Source organism: Labeo rohita, chromosome 1 (assembly GCF_022985175.1).
Source record: "Labeo rohita strain BAU-BD-2019 chromosome 1, IGBB_LRoh.1.0, whole genome shotgun sequence".
Lineage (NCBI taxonomy): Eukaryota > Metazoa > Chordata > Actinopteri > Cypriniformes > Cyprinidae > Labeo > Labeo rohita.
The window spans coordinates 36,727,216-36,748,318 of NC_066869.1; the positions used below are offsets into that span (position 1 = coordinate 36,727,216).

At 35.6% G+C, this 21,103-nt stretch overlaps 1 protein-coding gene and 1 long non-coding RNA gene across 5 annotated transcripts in view; one reads left to right on the forward strand and one right to left on the reverse strand.

Annotated features, from left to right (window-relative positions):
• The window catches only part of ptprdb (protein tyrosine phosphatase receptor type Db), a 90,510-nt gene that overhangs the window by 41,384 nt on the left and 28,023 nt on the right, over positions 1-21,103 (forward strand). For 2 of the 3 annotated variants that reach the window (XM_051106381.1, XM_051106389.1), the window contains exons 6-15: positions 862-1,007; positions 1,238-1,379; positions 2,968-3,153; positions 7,999-8,016; positions 11,542-11,652; positions 11,871-11,882; positions 14,573-14,842; positions 16,853-17,434; positions 17,553-17,695; positions 17,779-17,920. In XM_051106381.1, coding sequence (XP_050962338.1) covers positions 862-1,007; positions 1,238-1,379; positions 2,968-3,153; positions 7,999-8,016; positions 11,542-11,652; positions 11,871-11,882; positions 14,573-14,842; positions 16,853-17,434; positions 17,553-17,695; positions 17,779-17,920 — 1,752 coding nt within the window. Of the gene's footprint in view, positions 1-861; positions 1,008-1,237; positions 1,380-2,967; positions 3,154-7,998; positions 8,017-11,541; positions 11,653-11,870; positions 11,883-14,572; positions 14,843-16,852; positions 17,435-17,552; positions 17,696-17,778; positions 17,921-20,239; positions 20,543-20,856; positions 21,051-21,103 lie in introns of all 3 variants that reach the window. The other variant, XM_051106372.1, reaches the window with a different exon arrangement.
• Positions 858-20,866, reverse strand: LOC127163247 (uncharacterized). Of its 2 annotated transcripts, XR_007827463.1 has the most exons (5): positions 20,780-20,866; positions 20,630-20,703; positions 15,668-15,816; positions 15,359-15,484; positions 858-954 (listed from the first exon to the last, which is right to left on the reverse strand). It is a non-coding gene; the product is annotated as an uncharacterized LOC127163247 (long non-coding RNA). The 2 variants fall into 2 exon arrangements; XR_007827464.1 differs by lacking the exon at positions 15,668-15,816.

A 21,103-nucleotide genomic window follows, 5' to 3' on the forward strand; every position in this document is an offset into this window, starting at 1 on the left:
ATGTTAAATGATTGATTTTAGTTTTTGTGTTTTATTTTTTAATGTATTTAGACACAATAGTATAGAAAAGTATTATTTAGTACAGTGTGAAAATAATTATCGACTTAAGTTACAGGTTGGGTTTAAAAACTAACAACATGGTTTAACTAACTGACCATGAAGTTTAGGAGCTGCAATACTAAATGGCACATTTTTTTTTTTATTTTGTTTTGTTTTATTTAAAATGATAGAATTTAAAACAATATATTTTTTAGCATTTTATTTATTTATTTATTAAAACATAGTAGTATAAAATTTTAATGTTGCATAGAACATGAAAAAAATAATCATCAGAATAACTGTCATAAGTGTATATATATATATATATATATATATATATATGTGTGTGTCTATATATATATGTATATATAATACTGCAGTTCCTAATACATTATGGTTAATAGGGGGTCGACCGATATGTGTTTTTCTGGGCAGATGCGATACCAATTATTACAGATCAAATAGGCCGATAACCAATAATTTGAACCGATATATATGTCTGGTGTAAAAATGAAAATTAATGTTGAAATTAGGAATAACAAGGCCTTTGACAAAAATGTTCTTTAAATGCTTTAAATTATTTTATAGGCAAATCGGTTTTGAAAATGACCGATACCGATAACCATAAAAATGCTTCATATCGGCACCAATAATCGGTTGACCCCTATTGGTGAATTATTTCTTTATAGTAAGACATTTTTATCTAATTTTGTTTTGTTTTGTTTTGATTTTAGCATTTAAAGATTTCCCTATCATCAAGACAATTCTTCCACTAACTGGTACATAATGCTTTTGTTGACCAATCTCTGTCTTTCTCTGCAGCTCCTCCTCAGTTCACCCGGACACCCGTTGATCAGATAGGTGTTCAGGGGGGCGTTGCCTCCTTCGTATGTCAAGCCACAGGGGATCCACAGCCTAAAATCACATGGAGTAGAAAAGGCAAAAAAGTGACCAACCAGAGATTCGAGGTAAACACATCTCAACTGAACAAACACAAAACATACAGACAGCTTGCTTACACATTCACTGCAAGCAGTAGAACAAGGTTGTAACACTACTAAAGTGAGATTCCCACAGTACACTTCGCGTACACTTCACACATTTGCCCTGGCTCAAAGGATGACATACACATGGTCTATAAAGACACACCAGCTATTCAGGGAGTTACTAACACATTTGTCTCTGTGTCTGTGTGTAGGTGATAGAGTTTGAGGATGGTTCAGGGTCTGTGTTGCGAGTGCAGCCACTGCGGACCCCCCGTGATGAGGCTGTGTATGAATGTGTGGCATCTAACGAGGCAGGAGAGATCAGCGCCTCCACACGTCTTAGTGTTCTCCGCGGTAGGTACACATCTAAATGGAAGCTTCTTCAAGAGTTTGCTCTAACTTGGACATCTGAAGTGCATTTCTGTCAAGCTTAACTGTTATTTTTAGAGATGCACTGACATAGAATTTCTGGAAAGTGCCAATTAGAAGATTGTTTTCGTTCGGTGACTAATAATCAATATAAAAGCGAATATGCAAGTGTAGGCCCACACTGAAATCGCTGAATCTACTGTATAAATTTGTTGATATTATGTATTGAACAGTGTTTTTAAAACTTTTTAATGCCAAGGACTCCAAAATATGATGACTCAGTTGCCACTTCCTAAAATATAATGATAGCTGTGTAATTTTATGTTTAAAGACCAATCTAAAAAATATTAAGCGTAATTAAGTGTAAATGCACATTATTTTCTAAATTCAACAACTATGAAGCTTTAATGTTCTCACTGTAAGCCAAAGCTATTTTTTTTAAATATTGTATGAAGAATATTTACTGTGTAAATACTAAGTTAATACAATAATTGTAATGTTTCATAATTTCTGCAAAATGAAAACAAAATGAAATAGTAAAAATATTATTTAAAAAATGTAAATTGAAAAAATACATTTATATTTATATAATAATACATTTTATTTATATTAAAATAGAAAAGCTTTTGTTATTAAATTGTAATAATATTTCACAAAATTACTGCTTTACTGTATTTTGTATCAAATAATTTGCTCTGTTGGTGAGCATAAGAGACTTTGAAATACAATTTAAAAAACTTTGTAATAATTTAAGAATTGTAATAAAATAATTGTAATGTATTTTGTAATTTCTGAATTCATTTTACAAAACAAAATGAAACAGTAAAAATATTATATTTAGTTAATAACTTGTTAATGAACATGTTCATAATTAAAAAAGAATTAATATATTAATTCAATTGTGAATTAAATAATTAGTAATAATCAGAAAAAAAGTTATTTTAAATTGTAATAATATTTTGCCATATTACTGTTTTACTGTATTTTTGATTAAATAAATGCAGTTTTGGTGAGCATAAGAGACTTTTAAATACATAAAAAAATGTTGTAATAAGTTAATAAAATAACTGTAATGTATTTCATAATTTCTGAAGTCATTTTAGAAAATAAAATGAAACAGTAAAAATATTATATTTGGTTAATAACATGTTGAATTAATGTATTTTCGTTAATATGTTTAATTGATAAAATACATTTATGTTTCATATATTTTTAATGAGTAATTTTTGTGAAACTGGTCTGATATATTGTGCATCATTTGTGGTCTATAGCTGTAGACACTGTTTGTCGTCTTAATATCTTATATTGGAATAGCTAATTAGTATTTTTTTGTAAAATTAAAAATTTACATCGATATATTGTGCGTCCCTTGTTGTTTTCTAGTTTGTGGTCTATATACCTGTTGTAGCTGTTTGTCGTCTACAAGAATATGACCTTAATGAAAGAAGACTTAAAAAAAGTGTGCTATTTTGCATAATATCTGCATAAGATCACCTTCGCCTTGTGAAGATTGAAGCCCTCCACTGAAGGCAGAGGTGTGAGTGTAATGTTTGTTTGTTTTTGTGTATTTCAGAGGACCAGCTTCCCGCTGGTTTCCCTTCTATAGATATGGGCCCTCAGCTGAAGGTGGTGGAGCGTTCTCGCACCGCTACCATGCTGTGTGCAGCCAGTGGAACGCCTGACCCTGAGATCACCTGGTTTAAAGATTTCCTTCCCATAGATACACACACTCATGGGCGCATCAAACAGCTACGCTCAGGTTTGTGTGCTCTGAAGGATTCACACAGTCTCTGTGCTCCTATTCTCGTTATTTGTTTAAGGGTGCACTTAGCGAATTTGCCTCATTCAAATGTTTTACACATAAAAAAGAAATAGTACATTTTACATACTGTATGTTTTAAGTGATGCACACTCACATGAGATAAAGAGTCATATTAGAACAATCAGTGTTTTATTCTACATGGTGGTTTCCATGTTGAGATCACATGACCAGTTGAGTTTTGCTTGTAACAAGTTACTAATGTTAATGGTATTATTAATAATAATGTGACAAGTTTTCTTCATATGCATAATTAATTAGGGATGCACCAATGTTGAAATTCTAGGGCCCTATGATTTCTGCAAAGCAGAAAACGCAGATGGAATTGCGCAATCCAGTCATAAAAATGGAATTTACTGTATAACACGGAATGTCATGGAATTTGGCAAATTTTGGAGAAATAAATTAAAAGTAGGTCAGTACACTTAAATCAAAACGAGATATGAATGAGTGTCTGGAAATATTAAGCCGCACAAATGCTATTTATATATGAATCCTGCATGTTCTGTGTGCCTCTGTGTGAATGAATGGCGCAGACGCATGGTTTTGTTTACTACACACTGAAGCGCATGTGATACTTGCTGTTTTCAGCCTTAATATATGAGAATATTAACAAAGAAACACAATCTCTAGAACTGCTCTGAGAGTCATTAATGAGCATTTTACCATTTATTGAAAGAAAACTATCGTCATATCATATACTAACAGAAACTTAAATGTCTTCACAGTAACCAGTCAAAATAAAAGTTTGTTTTAAATTAAAGAAACTGTGACAGAAACATTTTACTTAATGTAGGCCTAATGACAGTACTACTACTAAGAATGAAATTATTATGAAAAATATCTTTTAAGTAATACTTACCAGAAAAATTATTTACCAGTATTTAGGAACCAGAAAAATGTAAATACACAACACAGTATTTCTGAAAAAAACTGTATAATATAAAATAAAAAAAAATTAATGAAACCATTAAATGGAATCGAGAAAATCAATGGAAAACACTGAATTTGGTAAAAAATAAAACTGAATTTGAGAAAAAAGAAATGTATTTCATAGGGCCTTAAAAGGTAATTCTTGTTCAGCTTTTAATACATTTTAAATTTGGTGTTTTAATTTAAAAGTTTTACAATTTCAGTTGATTAGACATGCTTTTTGATTAATATTTTTTAAAACTGAATAATTAAAATGGAAAAAAATGGACTCTGGGAAAAATTAAAACGGATTTCATAGGGCCCTAAAATTCATACCGCTATGGTAATAATTATTTTTATGTTGTGCCCAATATTAAAATGCTATGCTATTTTGTTTGAAGTTACGAATAACAACATTATAATATACACTGTGAAAATGAATAGTCATTTTGAGATTTGTCAAAGATTACAGTAAAGTCATTTTAAAGATGAACTTAAAGTGAGACAATGGCAGCTGTAATCCAGATGTTAAAAAAATACTATAGACGACCAATGCAATATTGCACATAACCAAATTTTTTTTTTAAATCTACAATTGGAAGATAGTTGATGTGGTATTGATATATATTGTAGTTGAAAAGTTTGAGGTCAGTTCAATTTCATTTGAAAGAATTTTGTTTTATTCAGCATTTTTTTTTTCAGCTTTTTGTTTTTTTTTTACAAGTCAGCATATTATGATTTCTGAGGAATCTTGTGACACTGAGGACTGGAGTAATGGCTGCTGAAAATTCAGCCTTGCATCACAGAAATAAATTACATTTTTAAATATATTAAAATAGAAAAATATTGTTTAAATTGTAATAATATTTCACAATTTTGTGAAAATATTTTCAATAAAATAATGCAGTTTTGGTAAGCATAAGAGACTTAAAATACATTAAAAACCTTACCAACCCCCAAACTTTTAAACGTGTATATAGTGTATATTATGCGTTTTATATACTTTAGAAAACAATAATAAAAGTACTCTAAACAGAACAAGGAAACCAGAAAAGACACATCATAACAGTGGGAAAAATAAATTGCCCAAACATGCAGTCCCAAACCTGCCACCAATTCCCATGCCACAAACATACACACAAAACCTCTTTGAGTGCACCTTTAAAGAAATCCTGTAGCCTAATATGCTGTCTCTCACACAAACAGACAGTCTCAAACACACTGTTTTTGCTGTGCGAGAACCTTAAGTGATAAATGTGCTGTCTCTCTTTCTGTGTTTTAATCTACAGAGTCTTTTGGTAAGTGTGCTATTCTGAGGCACAACACACACTCACATGTTCAAGCACAAAACAAATAAACACGTAGTTACTGGTAAAGCGCATGATATATCTATACATTGTATTCCCCCTAACAGTATAGTCACCCTTTCTCCACGCACATAGTCAACACATAGTCACATTCACGTACAGTAGATGGTCCTCCTTACCTGAGCGCTGCCCCTCTAACGTGTGATACCGAGCCTCTCGCTTCCACTCTCACTTACGTTTTCTTGCTCCCTCCTTCACTGGCTCACTATTTCACTTCTCCAAACGCTCACTGCCCTCGGCATTGGATTTCCTGCATCACTACCCCCTCACTCTTTCAGATCTTTCTCTTTCTTTCTTTCTTTCTGTCACTTTGTTGCCTAGATAGGTTTGAATGTCCTAATGCTGAATGTTACAGTGGCTTTTCACCCAAAACCGTGGCCTTTTTTGGCTTTCCTGTCTCTCTGGGCTCGAGTCTGCCTGTCTTAAGTCTCTGTGTTCTTTTCGATTCATTTTTTTAAGGATATTTTCTCAATTGCACTGGTTTTACAAACTGCTTCTTCGAAAATGGAGGTGCCATCCAGAGGTTGTGCTACAAATAATCGTCATTTGCCACTGACGGACTTGACTGTAAATTTTCCGTCATGTTCTTTTGGTAAAATACATGTAACACTTGATATTTTTATTGTGACATTGATATCACAACATCTTTAGTGAAAGAGCTTTATTAGTAGCAGATTCTTGGCTTTTTATTCCACTCTTTGTTCTGGAAATCTAATTTATTGCAAAAAATATTTCATGAATTATTCAACTGGACTGCATTTGGAATTGTCTGTTTTTCTCTCAAACCATTAATTACATTTCACAGGGGTGCTTTAGAACTTAGGGTTTGGTTTCCCTTTTTTCTTTATTTCTAATCATTCAGTTTATTTCTACAAAGGGTTTTTGAAACAGGGACCAAATGCCTTTGAAATGAATTTAAAGAGTTAGTTCACCCAAAAATGAAAATTAGTCCATTATTTACTCACCCTCCAGGCATCCTAGGTGTATATGATTTCCTTCTTTCAGATGAATCCAATCTGAGTTGTATTAAAAATTATCCTGGCACTTCCAAGCCTTAGAATGGCAATAGGTAGGTGTTTCTCTTCATCAGTCCAAAACAAGTCCAATAAAGTGCATCCATCCATAATAAAAAGTGCCTCACAGTATAAATAAAATATGAATAAAACCTCAAGTAGTGAATCAATGCATCTAAAACGTAATAATCACTTTAATCTAGCTTGTGCCAACTGGTTGTACACGGAAGCAGCTCCGGCCACTCAGAAGTGATGAACGCGAACGCGCCGCAGAGAAACCAAACCAAACAATGGTTACGAATTAGAAGTTCAAAACGAGGAGGATTTCTGTAGAAACCACAAATCCTTTGCTAAAGTAAGGACAATTTGCTTCCTTTGCTCCTGTAAACAAAAGTTGGTTTTCACAAGACACACTGGCGCACACGCAACACGGACGTCCTACGTCATCCACACGGAGATGCTTCCGTGTATGACCAGTTGGCGCAAGATAGATTATTACGTTTTAGATATGGATGTATTTCTTATAAAATGCATCGATTCGCTACAACAGGCTTTTATTCACCCCCCGGAGCCACATGAGGCACTTCTTTATGGATGGATGTACTTTATTGGACTTGTTTTGGACTGATGAAAGAGAAACACTCGCTGATTGCCATGATAGAGCTTATAAGTGCGAAGATAATTTCTAATATAACTCCAATTGGATTCATCTGAAAGAAGGAAGTCATATACACCTAGGATGCCTGGAGGGTGAGTGATTAATAGGCTAATTTTCATTTTTGGGTAAACAATCCCTTTAAAGCATTTTTTTTTAATTTATATTTTGATTAAGTTTTGTAAATATATTTTTAAAAGAATTACATAGTCACAAAAAAGGAGCAGCGCCAAAAGTTCAAAATCCGAAACACAAGTTGGTGCGGTGCATAGATCCAAAAAAAACATATAGCAATCAAACAATTAAGATCCGCACACGAGTGTACATCAAGCTAATAACATCATGATGGGGCACTGAGGAAGAGCTTGAAAACGTTTTGAACCTTTGCACATTTATTGCACTTTATGCACGTATTTTTATGACCTCTGATGCAGCATTTAATAAAGAATTTTTGAAGAAGTATTAGCTTGATGTACAGTCATGTGCAGATCTTGATTGTTTGATTGCTAAAAGAATTACATACAAATCTAAATTATAATCATCAATATTTTTAAAACGTGCTAAATGACGGAAAGTTTCAGTTCTTTTTGGTTAAGACAACCTCTTTTGTCATCTCATAAAAACCTAACATACACTTTGCACTTAAGACATGAAGAGTCTCCCTCCTCCCCTCTTTCTTTCTTGCACTCTTTTTTTTGCTGTTTTTATTTATCCCTCTATCTTTCTGTTTTCTTTCTCTGTATCTCTTTTTCGCTCTCTCTCTTTTTCTCATTCTCCCTCGCTGCACTAACTCGTCTTCTCTTTAATCTCCCATCTGCTTTCATTCTCACACATCCAGGGGGTACACCTATCCGAGGTAAGAGACTAAAGCAACCCACCACATCTATCCTCGCCTTACCGTTCTCTTTCTTTCTTTCTCTTCCCCTTCCCTTTGTCTCTCTTTCCATCTCTCTCTTTCTTTCTCGTTCTCTCTGTTTGACTAACCGTGTCATTTTCAGAGACTGTTTATCATGATTAATGTTTGATTTCTGTCACCATGATAAAACTACCTCCCCTTTACACAGATCTTATCTCAATGTGTTATTTTCATGGTAAATTAAAATCAAATAGGCAGTAATTTCATGAATTGATCAAAATCTTTACTAAAATTAAAGAGGATTTACTTTAGTGGTTGTTCGATGTGTCTATTGCAGTTTTCTTTCTTGTGATGGTGTATTACTTTTTGAAACAGGAAGATTGGGCAGGACATATTGCAAGGTTCAAACCTAAACCTTTTTGGATAAAAACCTATTGGATAAAAAATTGATAGCTGAGTCATCTATAGTTTTTGGTTTGTTGTCCCCGAAGGCTATAAATTTTAAATGCATATGCACTAGCATTTAACCAGCTTCAAAGCAAACAGCCATGGACTAAAAGCCACAAAATCAGTTTTATTTTTGGTCCCTCTCCAGTCTTGAATGGTTGCATCATTGCTTGAAAGGATAAATATGATACATATGCTATAATTTTTGAAGTTGAGGAACAGATATGAGAGATGATTTGTGTTTTCCAGCTAAATAATGGGAAAAAAGAAGAGACCACCTAAATTATCTTGTATTATCTTGTATTGTGAAATATAGACTTTTAAGTTTGCAATTTCAGTGACATCTTTTGCCATCACTGACATTACAAAAATACTGATCTTTTTGTGAAATACTGTTGCTTTACTCAAATTAAAGCATTTTTCTGATTTTGCTGTTTTTCTCACGTTCTTCTGATCCCTCTTTGGATCTTTTCACTTCTTTCTCCCTCTAATTAAACACCATTTCATTTTTCAGCTTGAAATTTCTACTTGGATGATAAATCAGGCTATTTTTTATTTTTATCTTGTCTTTTTAATGAAAGCTTTTTAGAATCTGGTCTACATGCAGTGCAACAGTCTGTGTCTTTTTTGGAGTCATTTCTGTCTCTTTGTGTCTATATCTAACAATTAATATTTAAGTAACTTTGTTGAAAGAAGCTGTCTGCTTTTCTTTTTCTCTTTGGCAAGGTCACTTGTTTGACTGTTCTGAGATATTAAGGCAATATTTGGTTTATTTTATTCTTAAAAAGTTGTTCTTGGAGAGTTTTTAATACTGTTATGATTATTAGATGTTATTAGTGCTGGGCGATATGCTAGTTCAAATGGTAAACCGGTTTGAATTATGGACATCTGAGAGGAAATCACTGTTAACTACATACACTTCTGACTAATGGTTAGAGAACTATTAATAACACACAACTAATTTTGTAACATGGCAAAAAAACAACTGTAAACTGCCGTTGACAGAAGCCAGAGACGCTGAAGACGAATCCAAAGAGGAGAAAATATTGTAGCGGGCAGAGCAAGATCACTGTTTACCGCAGAATATTGGAGAAAAATCCTAAATACTGAACTCAGGTTTAAATGAATGCATCTCTGAGGGGAACTGACTGTCTTCAGAAAAGTTGAGATACACTTGTGGTCAAAAGTTTGCATCCCACTTTCAGAATCTTTAAAAATGTTAATCATTTTATCAAAATAAGAGGGATCATACAAATTGCATTTTATTGTTTATTTAGTACTGACCTGAATAAGATACTTCACATAAAAGATGTTTACATATAGTCCACAGGAGAAAATAATAGCTAAATTTATAAAAATGACCCCATACATACTCTTAATTCTTAATACTGTGTTGTTCCCTGAATGATCCACGTCTATGTTTTTTTGTTTAGTGATAGTTGTTCATGATTCCCTTGTTTGTCCTGAACAGTTAAACTGCCTGCTGTTCTTCAGAAAAATCCTTCAGTTCCCACAGATTCTTTGGTTTTCCGGCATTTTGTGTATTTGAACCTTTCCAACAATTTAACTCTTACAGAAGATTCAAATGCTCACTGATGTTCCAGAAGGAAAAACATGCATTAAGAGCCTGGGTTGAAAACTTTTGACCAGAATGGAGATGTACATTTTTCTTATTTTGCCTAAATATCCTTTTTTTTTTTCATTTAGTACTGCCCTTCAGAGGCTACAGAAGATACATACATTTGTTTCCCAGAAGACAAAATAAGTTAAATATACACTGATCTTCAAATTCAAAAAGTTTTCACCCCCTGGCTCTTAATGCATGGTTTTTCCTTCTGGAGCATCAGTGAACATTTGAACCTTCTGTAATAGTTGCATATGAGTCCCTCAGTTGTGCTCAGTGTGAAAAGATGGATCTCAAAATCATACAGTCATTGTTGGAAAAGGGTTCAAATACACAAAAATGCTGGAAAATCAAAGAATTTGTGGGACCTGAAGGATTTTTCTGAAGAACAGCAGGCAGTTCAACTGTTCAGGACAAACAAGGGACTCATGAACAACTATCACTAAACAAAAAAACACAGCTGTGGCTCGTTTAGATAACAACACAGTATTAAGAATCAAGGGGATGTAAAGTCTTGAACAGGGTTATTTTTATAAATTCAACTATTATTTTCTTTTGTGGACTATATGTAAACATCTTTTATGTGAAATATCTTATTCAATTTCAGTACTAAATAAACAATAACATGCATTTTGTATGATCCCTCTTATTTTGGTAAAATAATTAACAATTTTAATGATTCTGAAAGGGGGATGCAAACTTTTGACCTCAACTGTATAATGTATATTAATGTAGTATTTAAAAGCACAGCTGCTTTGTTTACAGCCATTGTATCGCTGCTGTTCCATAAGCGCCACCTGCAGTCAGACAGTGAATTTACATTCTCGTTCAGCCTGTCTGCTGTTTCTGGTTCATACTGAAGTGTTTTATATAGCATAATTTCACAAAGCCCATTCTGTTTTTGCTTGAAATTCTGAAATTATACAATCTAATTTACATCAAAAACTGCTTATACTTTATGTAGCATGTTTGTTTGGATAGTGATTAAAACACAGTGGTTCTGCAATGAATTCATGCATTCTGATTCATATAAAGGCACAGGAAAGGGGAAAAACCATCATAAACGATGAAACTGCGAGATTTTTGGTCTAAACGCCCAGCACTAATTGTGATATTGTTTAACCCTGTCAATTTGTGCTAATATTTACATGCAAACTAGTTTGTGTGGTGTTGGTATGTCTGAGTTACAGTTAACAAAATGTTACAGGTTCAGTACAGATTAAGCTCTATGTAAAACATGTTGTCGATTTTCCACAGAAAAGTTATTGCTACTGTATAAGACATGACACTAGCGTGATAAAATTGCTTTGTGAAATGTATGTATGCCTGTCGATAGAGCTTAACTTGTTCACAACCTAGAACATTTATTCCAAAGGACTGGGGTGGTGACGAAGTCTGTGCATGTGTCGTCGTGTCTTAAATGTAAATGCCTTTAAATGTGCATATGTATCCAGGTGCACTTCAGATTGATCAGAGCGAAGAAACTGATCAGGGTAAATACGAGTGTGTCGCGACCAACAGCGAAGGAACGCGCTACTCAACACCAGCTAACCTTTACGTCAGAGGTACAGCTTTCTGTTATTTATTTGACTGCTGTATAATTATAAAATAAAACCTGTAACTAACACATTTTTATGAATAGATACATGTCAAAGTGAGTCTGTGTAGTTTGATCTGTCTGATTCTTCTTAGATCATCTCCTCTTACAGTACCTTAGATGTGTTGTCATTATTTCTTTATTTTTCCTTGTTGCCTCATTTTTCACTGCTGGACTCCTCTATAGAGTTAAGAGATGGTAAGTGCTCTTCCTCTCCTACCAACACTCTGTTTCTTACTCTAATCTAAGTCTCAGACCCTCACATCCGCATAATCCTTCCCCTCCACTGGGATTCCCTCCCTCCGGACAGTCAAACTCACTTTCCAGATCCTAATACTGCATATGTCATTTGACACTAATCCGCCATATTTCACCTGATCCTACTTAACCGCATTCCATAACATCATGCTAATAGCAAATGATATCGTAGTAATGCCGTGTACTCATCTGAACTTGTGTCCATCTGAACAAAAAAAGTACAATTTAATTTATACATTCATCTTAGGTTATTTATGTTATAGAATACAGTACCAGAATTGTTTGTGTTTTCACAATTTATAAGCATGGGAGAGAAGGGTAAATATTTGTTTGCAAGGAAATATCAGATACAGTAGATGCAAAATTATTAATATAATATGTAATTTATTCCATGGTGTCCTAAAGTAATTACAATAAAGCATCTATAACATAAGAATATAAAAAATATGTAAATGTTACTAAAGAAATATTACCCAAAAGTGTAACACTTTACAATAAGGTTCCGTTTGTTAATATAAGTTAAATACATTAGTTAATGTGAACTAACAATGAAATATACTATATATAAAGCATTTATCAATCTCCGTTTAATGTTTATTTTAGCATTTACTATTACACTCTTAAAAAAATTAGTTAATATTATATAATGGTCCTCATCTAACATGAACTAACAATTTTTTTTAATGTGAATATGTTTTAGAATATAGTTTCATTTCAAATAAATGATCTAACATAAAAAAAAAAACTGCTTAAAACAGTTTACTAATGCACCACTGTTTTATTTTGTTGCATATTATTAGCATTTTTATAAGCCTGGCAGTATTTTTTCCCCCAACATTTTAACAACAAATACAGTAACACTGTCTGGTACATTTAACCCCACAACTGCCATTTTGTGAAAAATGCTTTTTAATTCTTCATGGTTAATTTTTAACAAAATTTGCCTTGTTTGTACTACACCAACTTGCATGATATATATATGTGACACTGGACCACAAAACCAGTCTTAAAGGAGAAGTCCACTTCCGGAACAGCAATTTACAAATAATTTACTCGCCCCCTTGTCATCCAAGATGTTCATGTCTTTCTGTCATCAGTCGTGAATAAATTATGGTTTTTGAGGAAAGCATTTCAGGATTTTTCTCCATATAATGGACTTTATTGGTGCCCCGATTTTGAACTTCCAAAATGTAGTTTAAATGCAGCTTCAAAGGGCTCTAAACAATCTCAGCTGAGGAAGAAGATTCTTATCTAGCGAAACGATCGGTCATTTTTTTTTTTTAAATAAAAATTTGTATACTTTTTAAGCGCAAAAGCTTGTGTAGCACAGGCTCTGGGATGCACGTCCACGACACTACGAATCACGTCTAAGTTCATTGTCTGTGTACTCGGGCTCAAAGAGGTAGAGTATGGCGAAAAACTCCATCTCATTTTCTCCTACAACTTCAGAATCGTCTGACATCGTTGTACCCCTTTTGTTTGTAAATAGCGTGTGACTTACTTGCATTTCCTTAGTCTTTGCACGTTCACTTTGTAAACACTGGGTCTAAGTGACCTTTCGACGTGATTCAATAGTACGTAGTGTCATGGACACGCATCCCAGAGCCTGTGCTACACAAGCTTTTGTGCTTAAAAAGTAAACAGATTTTTATTTTCTGAAAAAAATTACCAATTGTTTCACTAGATAAGACCCTTCTTCCTCAGCTGGGATCATTTAGAGCCCTTTGAAGCTGCATTTAAACTACATTTTGGAAGTTCGGGGCACCAATAAAGTCTATTATATGGAGCAAAATCCTAAAATGCTTTCCTCAAAAACCATAATTTCTTCACAGCTGAAGACAGAAAGACTTAAACATCATGGATGATAAGGGGGTGAGTAAATTTTTGTAAATCGTTCTAAAAGTGGAGTTCTCCTTTAAGTAGCACAGGTATATTTGTAGCAATAGCCAACAATACATTGTATAGGTCAAAATTCATGTTCCATGAAGATATTTTGTAAATTTGTTACCGTAAATATTTAAAATCTAAATTTTTAATAGCGATATGCATTGCTAAGAAATTATGTAGACCACTTTTAAGACGATTTTCTCAATATTTAGATTTTTTTTGCACCCTCAGATTCCAGATTTTCAAATAGTTCTATCCCAGCTTTTTTGTGCTAACCTAAACCATACATCAATGGAAAGCTTATTTATTCACCTTTCAGTAAATGATGTGTAAATCTCAATTTAAAAAAAATGACCTATATGACTGGTTTTGTGGTCTACGGTCACATATTGTTACACCTTGATGCACTTGCTTTACATAAAAATAATTTTACTTGCCATGTACAGTATGTATTTTGATGTGCAAAAAAAGTTAACTTGTAACACTTTTCTCATATGCACCTCTTGGTCACAGGCATCTGTGTTTTCCAATTATATAGTCACGTCACAAAAATTATTCATAGTCTGGGACATTAAAGAGGAGATGCAGCCACATCTTATCCCACTCTTCACTACAGCACAGATTGATAACCTGCAGCGTACAACATCTTGAGGGCGTATCTTATTAGGCGCAGTGCTCTCTGTAGCATTAATAATGTCTTTAGCATGAGTTAATAAATGGCTCACTGTCTTTCACACCCTCAGTGCGTCGCATCCCTCCTCGCTTCTCAGTGCCACCGATGGATTATGAGATCATGCCGGGAGGAAGTGTGAATATCTCCTGTCAGGCAGTGGGCGTTCCCATGCCATATGTCAAATGGATGCTGGGAGCAGAGGATTTGACTCCAGAAGATGACATGCCTATTGGGCGGAATGTTTTAGAGCTCACAGATGTACGCCAGTCTGCCAACTACACGTGTGTGGCCATGTCGACTCTCGGAGTTATCGAAACGGTTGCCCAGATCACAGTTAAAGGTACGCAGGAGTGGTATTTAAAAGACTCTTTGAAGATGTTTAATGATGTTAAAGAAAGAAAAACACTTAGTTTAACAATATGTTCCATGGGCAGAGCCAATATTTGGGAAGCAGGGTGGCTGATGGTTGTTCCAAAGCCTAGTGAGCTGGCTTGCAGTCTAATGCCTGGCTAACTGAAATATGACCTCATGAGTCAACGACTTGGAACACACTTCATAGGCAACAACTCATTCTGAGTGCACACAAAATCAACACTTGTCCCACTTCCTTCAGCATCTTATTATTTGTTTGACTAAGCGTGTTTCAGTGCATTGAAAAAAAAAAGATTTGGCCAGTGTAATTGCTACCTTTTGGAACAACTTTCACATTAGGTCTGTGATGCCTTTAATGTACAATATGTAACGAAACTGAATGAAAATGATTCTTTTAATTATTCTTCTTATTATATTATATTATGTTATTATATTTAAAAGGATAGTTCACCCAAAAGTTAAAGTTCTGTCATTAGTTACTCACCCTCACATTGTTCCAAATCCATAAGACCTTCGTTCATCTTTGAAACACAAATTAAGATGTTTTTGATGAAATCCAAGAGCATTCTGACCCTGCGTTGACAGCATCACGACTACCACGTTCAAGACCCTGAAAGATAGTAAGGGCATTGTTAAAATAGTCCATGTGACATCAGTGGTTCAACTGTAATTTTATGAAGCTAAGATAAATAGTATTCACTTTCTCAAATCAGGCTGTTCTGAGATTCCTGGCAGAATGACATAGTTCTGCACAGGCCACTCCCACAATTGTTGATTGACATGACCGTCTTACCTTAGACCCGCCCTGAGTGAGCTGTGAACTGTTCACCGTTGTTTCGAAAACAGGGCAGGGGTAGACAAGAATGGCTCAGATTGAGTGATTGAGGTGTTCTGTTGTTGGACGAACATAGCAGTCGTCATTTACTCCCGACATCTGGGCCACTGAAGACGCAGAGAATTAACTTTACTTTCATTTTTGAAGGGAATGTGCCCGCTGATCTAAATTTGTCTATGTTCACATAAAATAATTGGTGATCCAGCTTCACCTACAGCAGAAGTGAGTATAAGGGTTTTCTTATGAAGAGAAAGAGAGGGGCGGGGTGAGCAGAGCTCATTAGTATTTAAAGGGACATTTGAAATGGCTCGCTGTGAACAGAGCTGTTTTTGATAAGGTAAAAAAGGTGTTGTTTTACACTACCATTGAGAAATTTTAACTGAAGTATGTTATAGACTCATCAGACCCAAAATAGGGATCTGATGACCCCTTTAAAAACCTGCAATATTGAGTTAATACATGTTAAAAACACAAACCAACACATTCTTATCTGTGAAAGGTTATCCCGTTTCTTCAGGAATTTAAATCCCAGCGTTTTTTACAACCACTGGCTGTCCATGATTGTAGTGTCTATGAATATTTATTGATTATTATGTTGAATGGTGTCAAGTTGACCGTTGCAAGATGGCTTGAAGTTGAAGATGGCTCTACGTGCTTGCAAATGAGGATTCTTTACATATTTATGAGCCGCACCACATTGGTGCTTGCATTGTGGTACTCTTCTGAACTTGCGTCAAAGACTGAAATTGTCATATAAAGTCAATATTTTTGTTTTATTTTATAAAAAGTGTTCTCGTAGCTTCATAAAATTACGGTTGAACCACTTATGTCACATGGACTATTTTATCAATGCCCTTACCTTTCTGGTCCTTAAACATGGTAGTTGCATTGCTGTTTCTACAGAGTCAGAAAGCTCTTGGATTTCACCAAAAATATCTTAATTTGTGTTCCGAAGAGGAACAAAGGTTTTACAAGTTTGGCATGACACGAGGGTGAGCAATTAATAACTGAATTCTCATTTTTGGGTGAACTATCGCTTTAAGTTAAATATGGTTGTGCTGCTTAATCCTAAATACTACACAGCCCACAATATTAAATAAATACATTTTCCTAATTTACCCGTCTCTTCCTTCAACTCCATAGCCCTTCCCAATCCTCCAGGAGCTCCGGTTATCATGGAGCGATCTGCCACCAGCATTACTCTAATGTGGGACAGTGGAAATCCACTACCTGTATCTTATTACATCATTCAGTATCGTCCCTCTTCCTCCACCGACCCGTTTAAAGAAATCGATGCCATAGCGACAACTCGTTACAGCGTGGGTGGACTCAGCCCCTACTCGCACTACCATTTCCGTGTTGTGGCAGTGAATTCGATTGGCCATGGCCCGCCAAGTCAGACGGTTGAAGCTCGCACGGCCGAACAGGCGCCTAGTTCTCCTCCTCGTCGTGTCAGAGGTCGTATGCTGAGTGGTTCCACGGCGATGGTGCAGTGGGAGGAGCCAGAGGAAGCCAACGGTCAGGTGGTTGGTTACAGGGTGTATTACACATCAGATTCGTCACTGCCTGTGAGCCAGTGGGAGAAGGAAATGGTACGAGGGGCCAATTTTTTGAACATTCGAGACCTGACGCCGAACAAAACCTATTATATTAGAGTTCTCGCCTTTACAGCAGTGGGAGACGGACCTCTTTCCAGCGATCTGCACATCATTGCCAAGACAGGAGGTGTGCAGAATGTGAAGTTGTGATTATTTTATAGATTCTAATATTGCAGCCTATTTTGATTCTGTTGCATCATGCTCTCGTTCAGAAGCATCGTCTTTCTGCTTCCTCTCATTTTTAGTCCCGTCCCAGCCCACAGAACTGAAGGCAGAGGTGAAATCAGAGACCAGCATTCTTTTGTCGTGGATTCCTCCTGCTCACAGTGGTACAGATGCCATCACTGGCTATGAGCTTATTTACAGGCTTGGAGACCAGCCAGAGCAGGTACACACAGACACACACATGCAAAACTTTTTTATTTTATAGTGTCTGGTTTATGCTAATTACTTTAAACCTCTCTCTTCCAGAAAATATCATTTGATCCGAGCTCCAGCTATCTGCTGAAGAACCTGAAGCCATTTTCCACCTACATATTTCAACTAGCAGCGCGAAGTAAACACGGCCTGGGGGCATTCACCAGTGAAATCACCGTTCAGACTCCACAAACACGTATGTTCTGTGTAAAGCTTTTATAAATAACGGACACAAACACCTTTCTCCTTGCTGAAAAAAAATCATGTGTTTTAGATGGTGGTGTGCTGGAAAGCTTCTTAACTCACTTAACCAGCAAAATGTCCTTTAATCAGCTCAGTCAGCTTCAGCATAAAGATTATAATGGTCGACCGGCTAAATATTACAGTTTAATTCAGCTTTGTCTTTTCTACCTGATCCACACTGATGTTGGGGAAGCTAGAAACTGTAGCTTCCCAAATTACAAGCTTTTTTATTAAATTTAATTTCAAAGTCAAACTACAGTCAAATGTTATTTCACATATATGTGACCCTGGATCACAAAACCAGTCTTAAGTGGCACAGAAATATTTGTAGCAATAGCCAAATGGGTCAAAATTATTGATTTTTCTTTTATGCTAAAAATCATTAGGATATTAAGTAAAGATCATGTTCCATTAAGATATTTTGCAAATTTCCTACTGTAAATATATCAAAACTTAATTTTTGATTAGTAATATGCATTGCTAAGAACTTCATTTGGACAAAGGTGATTTTCTCAGCATTTTAATGTTTTTGCACCCTCAGATTCCTGATTTTCAAATAGTATCTTAGCCAAATATTATCCTATCCTAACAAACCAAACATCAATGGAAAGTTTATTTATTCAGCTTTTAGATTACGTATTTTCATAAAATTGACCCTTATAACCATCAGAAAATAGCAATAATTTTTACAAACATATTATTTATGCTACCTTTCAACAGTTTGGGCTCTCTTTTTTTTTAAATACATTGATGCTTTTGTCTGGTAATTATAAGTTAAATTGATCAAAAGTGACAGTAAAGACATTTACAGTGTTTCCATTTTAAATAAATCCTGTTCTTTTGAACTTTTTATTAATCAAAAAATCTTAAAAAAAATATGGTTTCCATATACACTGACCAAAATTATAAACGCAGGGAAGCTCATCTGCATGCTCGTCGTCCTCATCGGGGTCTCGACCTGACTGTAGTTCGTCGTCGTAACTGACTTGAGTGAGCAAATGCTCACATTCGATGGCATCTGGCACTTTGGAGAGGTGTTCTCTTCACGGATGAATCCCGGTTTTCACTGTACAGGGCAGATGGCAGACAGCGTGTATGGCGTTGTGTGGGTGAGCGGTTTGCTGATGTCAACGTTGTGGATCGAGTCTTAGATCTTGGAGTTCATCTCATGAAAAATGGGGGCAAAAACAAAAGTGTTGCGTTTATAATTTTGGTCAGTGTATATATATATATTACACAACTGTTCTCAGCCTTTTTAATAATAAAAAATGTTTCTTGATTGCTAAATCAGCATATTAGAATGATTTATATTATGATGCTAAAGGAAAATCTTTTGAACCATTATAACAAAATGATTCACTTAAATGAATCAGATTTCCCCATTCTAGACATAAAGAATAAAGTTTAAGAGAGCATGTTTGTTTATCACTTGTTTTGTTGATCAGCTTTAACTTTTGACACTAAAACCAACTGAACTGGACACTTTGGCCAACTGAAAGTATTTAGAGACTTACGAATTAAATGTCTAGAAAGACATCAAAAATCTGACAACCGGACAGTTGATACATGCAAATATTTCATTGAGGCAAATAGCAAATGCTGTTGATGCAAGTGAAACTGTACTGATAAAAATAATTGTTGCATTAATGCAAACAGGAAGTGTCAGTTAGAAGTAGATGCTAGTGCCTAGATGTAGATATGCGTGTAAGATTAGGGCAAGTCTTCTTTAGAACCTCACCTACACTGACTACCTTTTTACCTCGCTTCTGACCACAGACAATCTTGGCATCTGACATTCTGACACGCACACATAGACACAGAATATGGTAAGATTGCCATGTGGTCTTCATCAATGAAACTTGTATGCTGGTGTGGTGTATTTAGCTTGTGCCTCTGCAAGAAATAATAAAGCGAGAAAGAGGGCTTCCCTCTGCCTTGCATGATATTGTCCAAGTCTGTTCATTGGATGGGTTAAGTGTAAACAGCAGGTAAGAACATGAGACATTCAATGAAAGGATCTGGAAAGAGAGAGTCAAACAAGTAAGTTTCATGTTGAATATATTTGTCTTTCAGTTCAGTCCACTCTTTGTGGATGATCTTTTGCAGTTTAATGTCTTTTTTTTACCTGTCTGTGACAGTGACACATTATTTTACATGTCTGTTTTGTCTATTTTTTGTCTTTATCTCTTATTTCATTTTCACGCATTATCATCCATGACAACACTAAAACTAAACTCCGCTGCCTCAAACACTTCTCTAATCACCCAATCAGAGTCCATACCCCCTCCCCAGGAAGTCACATGCATAAGCCCCTCCTCCACCAGTTTATTGCTCAGCTGGGCTCCACCCCTCACAGATGAAAATGGAAGCATAACGGGATACTCCATCCGATATGTGGCAGTGGAACGGGAGAAAGACCCCGTGCAAAGGATCTCGGACATTCCATCCAACTGTTTCCGATATCGGATAGAGGGCCTGAAAAAAGGGACCCTGTACTCTGTAACAGTTGCTGCCCACACTGACACTGGTCAAGGGCCTGAGAGCCTACCGATATTGATCCGCACAGAAGAAGATGGTACGTGCCTTAATATGACCTTTGACCTGAAGCTAAACCTCCCTTTCCTTCGTCTACCAAAGGCGCATTTGTCTTCTCAACATTTACCTTGTCCTGAAGCAAGTGGTTGCGTTATTCCTGACTTCTCCTCATTGGATTTCCTTCTTTAAGGATCTTTCCATCTGTGTAGAAAATTGTGTATTTGTCATCCTGGTCAGATCCCTTTCTGTGGTGTTTTACCACACCTCTTTTCCTCACCTTTCCTGTTCTCCTCCTGTGAGCTGGAAGGAATGTTCTGCTGTGACTACATGTCCTTTACTAAAATGCCCCTTTAGTGCCCAGTGCACCGCCACGGGGTGTGGATGTGGTGGTCTTAAACGCCACCTCTGCTAGAGTGTCATGGAAACCTCCAGTTGCTGAGCGACAGCATGGAAAGATCCGTGGTTACCAGGTGACATACGCCAGACGAACAGCAGGGGAGAGAACAGTCTCGCCCAGAATTAGGGAACTCCTACTGAGAGACCCGCAGGTAGGAGTCTTCACCTCACTGACACACACATGCACACAAATACACTTCTCAGT